The 12,189-nt window shown below is 41.1% G+C and overlaps 1 protein-coding gene across 30 annotated transcripts in view; it reads right to left on the bottom strand.

Moving 5' to 3' along the window:
• Positions 1 to 12,189, bottom strand: part of CAMK2B (calcium/calmodulin dependent protein kinase II beta) — a 207,098-nt gene that overhangs the window by 87,733 nt on the left and 107,176 nt on the right. For all 30 annotated transcript variants that reach the window (XM_087938962.1, XM_087938942.1, XM_087938945.1 and 27 more), the window contains exon 4: positions 3,783 to 3,837. In XM_087938962.1, the coding sequence (XP_087795088.1) occupies positions 3,783 to 3,837 (55 nt within the window). The remainder of the gene's footprint in view (positions 1 to 3,782; positions 3,838 to 12,189) is intronic.

The raw sequence follows: 12,189 nt of genomic DNA, 5'->3' as shown, positions 1-12,189 counted from the left end.
TTTCCTCCTGTTCCTCAAGGTTATTACTTCTTGCCCTTACAATCACTGAACCACAACTATTCCTGAAAGGCTTGGATCATTTGCTGTGAGCTCTATTCTTCTTTCAGCCTGTTACATAATTGCCTGGCCCATGACCCAAATAAACTGTCATGGATCCAATTTCTGTTCCATCAGGGAATCTCACCAGAATCAATGTAAATCTAGCTTGTTGAGCATCTGTCTAGGCTTGCTAATATCCGAAAAGGCCTAATTTTTCTAACTTTATTTTGAAAAATTATTCTAACTTTAAATATATGTAGTTTAAAATCTCACTGCAGCTCTCCCAAAATGGTATATTTATGTTGAGGTCATTTGTTCACTTTCTTTTTCTTCTTCCTCTCTTCTCCTCTTTGGGAGAAGTTGTTATATTTTATCTCTCATCCAGATAGAGGACTAATTATTTCAGGGTAAGCAATCTTACAACAAATACAGAAACAAGTAAGAAATAATATACCAAAGCTATTTAAGGCATGAATTAAAAAGGGGAAGAAACACAGCTAAATTTAGTTCACTAGGCTTCTATATTTCCTTTTTTTCCCTTACAAGATATTCTTGTTCATAAACTGATTCATACATTGCCTTTTGTTGCCTCCTGAACATGTTCATTCTTTCTGAGGATCTGATCAACTCCATCCAATTACAATTTTCTCAATCTTCCATTTTATTCTTGACCCATACCACTATTTTTCTACCATCTTAAATTTCTCAAAACATTTTCCCATTTTTAGCAAATATTCCACAAAGGAATTGAACAAATCCATCTGCTTGCTCTAGTTATGTGGCTTCTATGTATAACTTGCAACTGCCCATGCTATCTTTCTGGATAACACAACTATTGATTTTCATATGTTAATGTTCAGATCCATACTCTTTATTACAGAGTTTACACTATAGAACTTTTGTCTATGAAGGTTCTCAGTCACCCAGGTCAGGGTTATCCCACAGGTACTTTTTCAAGAGGCAAGTGGACTGTCTGGTTTATCTTTGGAGACATTTCACTTCTCATTCAAGAAGCTTCTTCAGCTCTGAGATGAAGAAGCTTCTTGGATGAAAAGTGAAACATTGTCAAAGAAAAACCAGACAGTCCAGTTGCCTCTTGAAAAAGCACATTTGGGACATGCAGATCCTTTGGGTTCTCACAGGGTTGTGAGACTTACAAAACTACATGTGCATCAATATTCCCAACAAACACATGCCCTTCCTGATGCCCATGCAGAGTTCGCAGCAGATATTTTTTTCTTTGCACCCTAGGAGAGAAATATATGTTGCTACCTAAGATTGAATTCTCAGCCTTCCGAGGGGGAGGTAAATGTCTTCACCACTAGGCCACCATGCTGCTCCCCATCTAAATCAACCAATGTGCAATAACCTCCCTCCTTCTCTCTCTCTGTTTTCCTGTTTGTCTTAACCTGTTGAAGAACAAACATTTTGTCTTCCCAGCATTAAGACACACAGCAGTTTTGAAATGCTATCAGAACTGCTATTTACCTCTCAAATTTTCCATCAGAATTCCACCAAATATCTTCCTAACAAGTTAAATCCCCTATGGGTTTTTAAAAACAATTTTACTTTTGGAGAATCTTTGTTGAGGGCTGGTTTTATTTTATTTTGATTGTTTCATTGTTGTGGTTACTTAAATTTTTCAAGTCTAGCTCTGCTGTCTATTCTGTTATTAGCCCACTCATTTTGATGCCAAAATAGACAACGGCAGAGACATTATCATCAGCATATTGTATCTCAACCAGGATAAAAGCAGGCAGCCTCCCTCACTAAGAAATTGCCATCCATACACTAACTAGAGCAAAAATGATCACACAAATTCACCCAGGGTTGATACTGACTTGATAATGTACAATATCTTTAAAGGCAATGTAGGATAGGTAGAAGACAGATTATCCAAGGCCCTGTTCAGATGCCAGGTATGAAGAATGGCAAATGAGCACTCAGAGTTCAGTTGTACTTTAAAAAATCCATATGTGCTCAACAAGATGGGTGGCATGAATGAATGAATGAATGGTCCAGAATGACTATTTTATTGTTTTTCTTGATTTGGAATTCTTGCCCATTAACCAAAAACACAAGGAACGTGGTCAGATGGAGGAAATTAAGTTCATCACCAAGAATAAAGAATAGACACCTAAATCACTATCCTTACCTCAAGATTATTGTTTGATTCAACCTGGTCAAAATACTGGCTGCTATGAATGCTAAATACTTTCATCCCAATGGAAGGCCCATTGAATTCAATGGAATGCAAGCCCAGGAAACATGTTCCTGTACAGATGCACACCTATATCCAAGCCAAGAAGTTGGTCTTTGGACTAAAATTTGGCTACCTTATTGATTTATTCTTACATTCCATTACAAATAAAAATAATTCATTTTGACCATTCTGCAGGGATGTGTTTCTGTACTTTTCCCTTTAAGCCACTAAATGTTAATTGATCAATTAAAAACTTAGAGAGAGTCTAGAAGGGAGAGAAGCTGATGTGTTAAATAGCAGGATGCCAGAAATGCACAAGAAAGATTTCTCTTTAATACAGAAATGCAGAGATTAGGAAACAGAGTAGAGTGGATATAAAGGTTACAGCAGAGACCCAAATGGATGAGTCAGCTCCCACATCATTACCGCAACTGATTACTGTAGATCAAGTCTTGGGCATTAGAGGCACTAGAGCTCCTCAAACACCTCCATTGGATGACCATAATCTGCTCCTCTTCCATCCCCTCATTTCACACAGATGCTCCTGAATCTGCCAGGTATTCAAGGAACCCAGATATGGCACAGAAAGTAATGGCACACAAAGTAATTGAAAGAGTGTTGCACCAGATGGGCTCCAGAGTTGGGCACACAGCCACCTGTGGCCACAGTGCAGAATGTACATGAAAGTGGGGGGAAATCTATCAGTAGCTTTCAATTATTCCTGTTGCAGCCATGGTCATGTCATGGCCTGTGTGACTCCAAGCAGAGAGTGGGGGGGAGGGAGGGAGAGAGGGGGGGAGAGAGACAGAGAGAGAGAGAGAGAGAGAAAGGAAGGAAGGAAGGAAGGAAGGAAGGAAGGAAGGGGAAGAGGGAAGAGGGAAGAGGGAAGGGAGGGAGAGAGAGAAGCAGGAGCTGCACTGATTCAGAGGGCAGCTAAATATAGTTTGCTGCTTAACTGGAGCTGTCAGAGAGGAGGAGGAGATGAGATCACTAGTTTCTATATCTGGAAATCAAGTGAGAGGCAGCCAAGCAAAGCACACACACACACCCCTCCCTTTGCCCAGGACATGGCCTACCAAATGAAATGGGGAGAGGAATCAAGGCAATGAAGCCCAGGAGCCAGCCTTCTGTGTGGTTCCTAGATGGCCTAATCTGGGTCTTCAAACAGGGTACAGCAAGGACGGGTCTCCCCAACCTGCCAGGGTCCCTGAGTCACAGTTATCATCCCAATAGCCTCCTTTCCCTCTTCCCTGCCCACCCTTTTATGCTAATGGCAGCCCTGCAGCTGCAGTCTTCGCCCACCTACATCCATTAAGATGGCAATGCCTGCCTAGCTCCTGAGGCAGCATACAAACATTTGCTCAGAAGGCGCCGTAAGGCACACCATAAGGCTATCCAAAGCAACCCACAAAGAGGATGATCAACTGTGGCAGCCACAAGGCCACAAGGAAAAGCACAGAGGGGAAGACTTGTAAAGATGAGCAAATTCCAGAAAGACCCAGGCTGGTACAGAGTTTCTTCAGAACCAAGTATTACTTACAGATCAAAGACAAGGTAATGGAAACCTTCCTCGGATATGCTGTCATGGAGGCGAACTGCAAAAGAAGCACAACAGATACGTTACATTGGAAAAAGTACTTCCTAAATTTTGCAGTACCTTTTATTATCTTTGCCCTCCTTCTGTCTATTTGATGCACTATATAATCTCACAGATTGCAAGTCCAGGGAATAGCAACACCACACCCATTGTAGCCAGTTCACAAAGTTCTAGGATTCAGCAACCTAGCTCCAAAAAAGATCTGCAACAAAATAGACACGCTTCAGCCTTCCAAGTATCCAAGAGTCCAAGTATCTTGGCATTTTTGTTGTACCATTGCTTTAGCTATGTTTAGCTATTCCACTGCTTTAGCTATCTATGATGATTGTATTTTAATTATGATTATCACTTGTTACTTGTAGGTACACTGAGAGCTTATGCACCGGAGACAAATTCATTGTGTGTGTCCAAACACACTTGGCCCATAAATAAAGAATTCTATTTCTATTATCATCTCCCCCACCTCCCCAATCTTGTTGGATTTGCATCTCTAATGCCCTCTGCAATAACTGCACTGGACTGTTCCCTGTCAATAAACCTACTTGGAGGAGGAAAATTGGGCCATAATGAAATCTGAACTTTCTGCCCTAGAATCCAGATGTCTATTTTGTATAGAATCCCATTTTCAAGAACCTCAAAGAAAACCAAGCAAAACCTGGCAAACACAGATCCTGCCTACGAAGGCTTCATTTTTACTAACCTCCACCCTTGGTCCAATTTTTATAAGAGTCTAATATCCACTATTTTTCAAATTGAACCTATGGTGCTCAATACTCCATTATGGGATCTGCTTATAAATCCCAATAAAGCAAGATAAAAAGTGCCTCCAATGATGTTGAAAATAAAAATCAATTAATGGAGTCTAAAACCTAATCCATTGAACATGCAGAAGTTTTTCAAACATGGTTGAAGTTCAAAATGTACCAAAGGTGCTTTTTTCAAAAGGCAACTGAACTTCCTTTATTTTTCTTTGAAGACCTTTCACTTCTCTTCAGAACTGAAGAAGCTTCCTGGATGAGAAGCAAAACATTTTCAAGGAAAAACAAAGAAAGCCCAATTCCTTTTTGAAAAGGCTCCTCTATGACCTGGATCACTGAGAATCTCCATACACCTATGGTTCAAAATGTACCTAAGTACTTAGCAGCATGCAATGAAGGGAGGTGGGACTATAATTTTAACAAATGTATCCATAATTTAACGATATAGCAATGAATTTAATTTGCTCCAGCTGTTTTTTAATTAATGATTCTCGGCTACATGTTTATTTGAATAAGTCTGAATTTTAATAGAACAGAAGATAAATGCGTCTCTCATGGCATGCCAGCACTGTAATTCTGTTAAGGAGAAAGCAAAACAAATCCATAGAGATTCAACATTTGTGGGGGCAGAAGATGGCAGGGCAGGTAACATTCTTATAAATATCTCATATCCAAAAAAAAAGGACTTTCTTGCACCCCATAGAATTAAATCTGGCTAAAAATAAAAAATAAAACTTGTAATGTGTCGAAGCCTGTTAAAAACAGAAGAAGGAACAAACTGGCAAGTCACCTAGCAAATATGATGTGAGTCTAGCCTAACAGCTTCATTCAAAGCAGCAAACTTTCCAAATTCTGCTAAAACAAATAAGTAATTTGTGGAACACATTCCCTGCAGTATACATATTCCTGACCGCTCTTTCCTACCCTACAGGGCTGAATCCAGCTTCCTGCAATCCTAGTGTGAGGTTCTTAGTTCTACACTGCACAGACTTATATAACTACATATGAGATCACAAGCAGAAAGAAGAGATTGATTCCTGAGGCAAGATGGAATTCTTCAATAAGTTGAAGAAACCTTTTTGTTACAGGTAGTCCCCAAATTATGACCACAACTGAGCCCAAAATTTCTGTTGCTAAGTGAGACATTTGTGAAGTAAATTTTTCCCCCTTATATGACCTTTCTTGCCACAATGAGTCACTATAATTGTCAAGTTAGTAACATGCTTGTGAAGTGAGTCTGCCTTTCCCATTGACTTTACTTGTTGTGATGTCACAAAAGGGGATCACAGGACCCCAAGACACCGCAACCATCATAAATATAGTCAGTTGCTAAGTGTCTCAAATTTGAACATGTGACCACGGTCGTAAGTATGAACAATGGTGATAAGTCACTTTTTCAGTTCTGTTGTAACTTTGAAGAGTCACTAAACAAACTGTCGTAAGTTGAGGACTACCTGTAATTGAAATACAGGTTTCAAAGGAATATTTTCACATCATGATGATAAACAACAATCTCTCAAAGTATTGACCACATCATCCAAGATCTAGGATAAAGGAAGCTGCCCCAAACATTCTAACTGAGATTTCTGCATAGTCCAGGGCTGTTATAGAAAACCTATGGCACGCGTGCCACAGGTGGCACGCAGAGCCATTTGTACGGGCATGAGAACCCCAGGCAAACTTACCTCACTGCCATGTGTGCGCCTCCCAGCTCAGGGAAGCCTCTGCAGCCTTTGGAGGCCGAAAAATAGGCCTGTTTCATCACTTCCTATATTTCCGGAAATACCAGAAGTGATGAAACGGACCCATTTTTCAGCCTGCAAAGGCTGCAGAGGCTTCCTAAAGCCTCTGGGAGGCTGAAAAAGGCCTCAAATGGGCCAAAAATCAGCTGGGAGGCACAGTGCAAGTAAGGGGGCAGAATCACACGCATTGCCTTCTGGGTGCACACATGCACAATTTTTGGCACAGGATAACCAAAAAGGTTATCCACCACTGGTCCAGGGGATTAGAAACACTGGCTTTCTATGGCAACTCCCATCCCACATTATCACTTTATTTTTTTTCCAAAAATCCCTTTTGGGTCTTAACATAATCAGTACCTCTTTCCTCTCAACCCAGTACTGTACTATGCTTCTCTAGAAAGAGAATGTGAGTGAATATAAAGTATTGGTAAATTTATAGTATTAGAAGGGGAACCAAATTACACTGCTCAAAAAAATAAAGGGAACACAAAAGTAAGACATCCTAGATCTGAATGAATGAAATATTCTTATTAAATACTTTGTTCATTACATAGTTGAATGTGCTGACAACCCAAATCACACAAAAATTTTCAATGGAAATCATATTTAGCAAGCCATGGAGGTCTGGATTTGAAGTTACACTCAAAATTAAAGTGGAAAAAAACACTACAGGCTGATCCAACTTTGATGTAATGTCCTTAAAACAAGTCAAAATGAGGCTCAGTAGTGTGTGTGGCCTCCACGTGCCTGTATGACCTCCCTACAATGCCTGGGCATGCGGTGGCGGATGGTCTCCTGAGGGATCTCCTCCCACACCTGGACTAAAGCATCCCCCAACTCCTGGACAGTCTGTGGTGCAACGTGGCAGTTGGTGGATGGAGCGAGACATGATGTCCCAGATGTGCTCAATTGGATTCAGGTCTGGGGAATGGGCGGGCCAGTCCATAGCATCAATGCCTTCGTCTTGCAGGAACTGCTGACACACTCCAGCCACATGAGGTCTAGCATTGTCTTGCATTAGGAGGAACCCAGGGCCAAGCACACCAGCATATGGTCTCACAAGGGGTCTGAGGATCTCATCTCGGTACCTAATGGCAGTCAGGCTACCTCTGGTGAGCACATGGAGGGCTGTGTGGCCCCCTAAAGAAATCCCACCCCACACCATTACTGATCCACTGCCAAACTGGTCATGCTGGAGGATGTTGCAGGCAGCAGAATGTTCTCCACGGTATCTCCAGACCCTATTACGTCTGTCACATGTGCTCAGTGTGAACCTGCTTTCATATGTGAAGAGCACAGGGCACCAGTGGCGAATTTGCCAATCTTGGTGTTCTCTGGCAAATGCCAAACATCCTGCATGGGCTGTAAGCACAACCCCCACCTGTGGATGTCGGGCCCTCATACCACCCTCATGGAGTCTGTTTCTGACCGTCTGAGCAGCCACATGCATATTTATGGCCCGCTGGAGGTCATTTTGCAGGGCTCTGGCAGTGCTCCTCCTGTCTCTCCTTGCACAAAGGCGGAGGTAGCAGTCCTGATGCTGGATTGTTGCCCTCCTACGGCCTTCTCCACGTCTCCTGGTAGTGCCTCCATGCTCTGGACACTACGCTGACAGACACAGCAAACCTTCTTGCCACAGCTCGCATTGATGTGCCATCCTGGATGAGCTGCACTATCTGAGCCACTTGTGTGGGTTGTAGACTCCGTCTCATGTTACCACTAGAGTGAAAGCACCGCCAGCATTCAAAAGTGACCAAACCATCAGCCAGAAAGCATAGGAACTGGGAAGTGGTGTGTGGTCACCACCTGCAGAACCACTCCTTTATTGGGGATGTCTTGCTAACTGCCTATGCTTTCCACCTATTCTATTTGCACAACAGCATGTGAAATTGATTGTCAATCAGTGTAAATACCTAAGTGGACAGTTTGATTTCACAGAAGTGTGATTGACTTGGAGTTACATTGTGTTGTTTAAGTCTTCCCTTTATTTTTTTGAGCAGTGTATATTCTAATCTCAACAGATATTTCTAGCACTGCCTTACACCTGGTTGGGGAATTATACAGGACATTATACAACTCGTAATAATCCAACACTTCCATGACTTTTAAAGGGCTGAAACTAGGAGATAAATATTGTTTCATCACAGCACCAGCATTACAGAATAGGGTCCCTTTGGATATTTATGGAAAGAAGCAAAAACTAGAAGAAAAAAAGTATTCCAGAGAGTCTTTGGCAATTGAACCTTTGCTATTACATGCTGGGTTACACTGCTGGGTGATTATTACAGGATATTGCCCTTAGGGATATTATTAATTTAATTATAGAAGTAGAGCATTACATTATTTTTTTACTTGTAATCTTTTTGTTTCTGCTGTGAACATTAAAATGTTGACTTTTTGCCAAAGTCCATTGGAGATGGATGGCTAATAAATTCAAATTAATCATCATAATGAAAGAAATAATAATTTAGGAAGGAAGAAGGAAGGAAAGGCAGGCAGGCAGGCAGGCAGGCAAGCCCAGCTTGGATGTGGTGCATTATTTGCAACACTCCAAGATCAACTCTGGATGCAGAGGAATGAGTATCCCCAGGAAGATTATTCAGCAGGTTGTCCACAGAGCATGATCAAAAAAGATGGGAGCTGGGTTGCACGATTAAAGCTCCATCCATTTTGCTCTGGGTGTGCTGCATGTAACACACATAAAAGCCAGAAAGAATCATACCATCTCAGACATCAACTTGTCTTTTTAAAAAATCATATTGTGCCAACACCTCTGAAGTTTAGCACTGGTTATTTGGAGAAGAAACCAGGCTCAATACATAGCTTTTTTTCAGTAGTATTGAAACAAAACATATCATGCAACACAGTAGGGAATTCTTGGAAAAGCACAAAGGGAAACACAATTTATCCTTCTTCCAAAAAGAAATTTAATCTAAAAATTTTACACACTTCGATGTGGCTTCTATGAACCATAATCTGAAGCCATTCCTTGTTTCATGTTTATTCTTACTTCAACCATGACATTTGTTTGAATTCAGATGGGGGTGTATTTATGATAAAAAAAAAACCTTAACTATCCCCTTCTAGTTTCTGGACCTTACAGGGGAACTATTTGTTAACTCTACTAACAGAACAACAGACTTGGAAAGGATCTTGGAGGCAGGGATGGGATTCAAATTTTTTAATAACTGGTTCTGTGGGCGTGGCTTAGTTGCTGGGTGTGGCTTGGTGGTCATGTGACTAGCTGGGTGTGGCCAACTCAATATCACTCACATCGGGGCACGCATCTCCTCTCCCGGCCTCTCATGACTGTGGGGATGCTGCAACAGTCGTAAGTGTGAAAAACGGCCATAAGTCACCTTTTTCAGTGCCATTGTAACTTTGAATGGTCACTCCACACAAGCAAAGTACCAGCAAAGGAGGAAAAAAAAACTCCAGAGAAGTTCCTGAGACAGAAAGTCCAGTCCTGCCAAGAGTGTAAAAAGGGTTAACAGAGAGGCAGTTTCTGTAAGCAACACCAGAATGTTTCCTTCCTGCCTTCCTTACAGGATTAGGCCAGGAATTTCTTCTAACAACCAGTTCTCCGAACTGCTTAGAATGTTAACAATCAGTTCTAGTGAATAGGTGCGAACTGGTAGAATCCCACCCCTGCTTGGAGGTCTTCTAATCCAATCCCATACTCCTGCAGGAGACCCTATGCCATTTCAGATAAATGACTGTCCAATCTCTTCTTAAAAACCCCTAATGATGGAACACCTACAACTCTGGAGACAAGCCATTCCACTTATTAACAGTTTTCACTGTCAGGAAATTTCTCCTTAATTCTAAGTTGAACCTCTCTTTGATAAGTTTCCATCCTTTATCCCACCTTCAGGTGCTTTGGAGAGTAAGTTGACCCTCTCTTCTTTGTGGCAACCTCTTAGATATTGGAAGATTGCAACCATGTCACCCCTAGTCCTTCCCTTTGTTAGACTACACATATCCAGTTCCTGCAACTGTTCATATGTTTTAGCCTCCAGTCCCTTAATCATCATTGCTGCTCTTCTCTGAAATCTTTCTAGAGTCTCAACAACGTTTTTATATCATGGTGACCAAAACTGGGTGCAGTATTCCAAATGTGGTCTTGCCAGAGCATTATAAAGTGCTATTAACAATTCATGTGATCTTGATTCTATCCCTCTATTAATACAAACCTAAAGGTTTTGGGAAGTCTTTCTCCACCCTGCACATCTTAGTTCCAATTAGACCATGATGTATATACATTTGTTTTTTAAAGTAAACAAATAGACAGTAATAATGGTAGCAGGCTGCTGTTGGCAATGTTTACATGTTACGGTCTTTGAGACAAACCAAGTCTTTTCTTACCTATAGTTAATGTTAAGCTTGCTTAGTGTTGTATACACACTCATCTCCTTTTCTAAAAACACCACTTCAGGCTAAAGCACCCCAATGCTGCCAAAAACCAAGGGGAGAAGATTTAATTTGGCTGCCAAGAATTGGTGTAGGGAAATAAGAGCAGTGAAAAGGAACATGATTCTTTCTCTGAAGAACTGAGGGAAAATATGCCTTTCAGAATTTTGCTTCTGCTACGCGGCTTTGGGAGAGATATATTATTCCTTGCTAAAAGGAGGTTAATTAAATTGAAAAGGAGGGGTGGGGAAGAGTTGGAAAGAGATGCTGATGCCTTAGAAAGTTTTGCAATTAGGAGAAAATGGCTAGCAGAAACCACAAAAACAGGGCCAAGCTTGTAAGATACAGGTTTAGCTACATGAAGGAAGGGATTCTGATTTCAACTGCTGATCTGTTCTCAGATATATTATGGATAATGTCTATGGTGATTCTCAGTCATCCAGGTCACGGTTGTCCCATGGTGCTTTTTTCAAGAGGCAACTGGGCTTTCTTTGTTTTTCCTTGAAAACGGTTTGCTTCTAATTCAAGAAACGTCTTCATCTGTTCTGACTAAATGGTGGAGGATGGAAGGGTTTATATTCTTTGCAATCACTTGGTCGTTAGCACTCTTTCTGAGAGTCATTGAGGCTACTTAAGAGGTTTATCCCTCAGGGGCACAGATAAACTATTCAGGTGATCCTGAGGGCACAAATAAACCTCTGAGTGGCCTCAATGACTTCTCAGAAAGAGTGCTAATGACCAAATGGCCGCAAGAAATGTAAATATTTCCATTCTCCACCATTCAGTCAGAACTGATGAGTGAGAAGCAAAATGTCTTCAAGGAAAAACAAAGAAAGTCCAGTTGCCTCTTGAAAAAGCAGGGATTATTATGGATAATGCGTTCACTTCCAATGGCCAGGTCCACCTGCATTGCTACAACTTATATTATGAAGCCAAATGTACAGAAGATTGAATATGATACAAAACTTTTCAACTAATGAAGAGAAATGTATTACACAGCAAAGGAAAAAGATTGGGTAGATCTCAGAGGAACAAGATTTTGCAATTAATGGAAAACATAAGACATTCCATTTTTCATATTATATCATTCATAGGGACTATGACTCCTATCCAGTCAATGGGGTGCCTGTTGCAGTTCAGGGGATAATTGCCACCTATCTAATTTCACTATTTCTGAATGAAATAAGATTAATGGACCCTATTTGATTAATGTCTCCTCACCTTTCCTGATGATGAACATCTAACTTCCTTAAAACTCTCAGAGGAAATTCAGCTTCAAAGCCTAAACGGCTTACATTACATACCAGGAGCAAGACCGGGCATTTCCGTCAATCAAAGCAAATCCCTGATTTGCTGGGTAAACCAAAATTGGACGTTGTCCTAAGCCCTAAACGGCTGTTCACAGATATCAAGGCTGCTTCACAGATTGCATGCAGTCAA

Source organism: Pseudonaja textilis, chromosome 9, assembly GCF_049901715.1.
Source record: "Pseudonaja textilis isolate UNSWEBS1 chromosome 9, rPseTex1.2, whole genome shotgun sequence".
Taxonomy (NCBI): Eukaryota; Metazoa; Chordata; class Lepidosauria; order Squamata; family Elapidae; genus Pseudonaja; species Pseudonaja textilis.
This window is presented reverse-complemented; position numbering and strand designations above follow the sequence as displayed.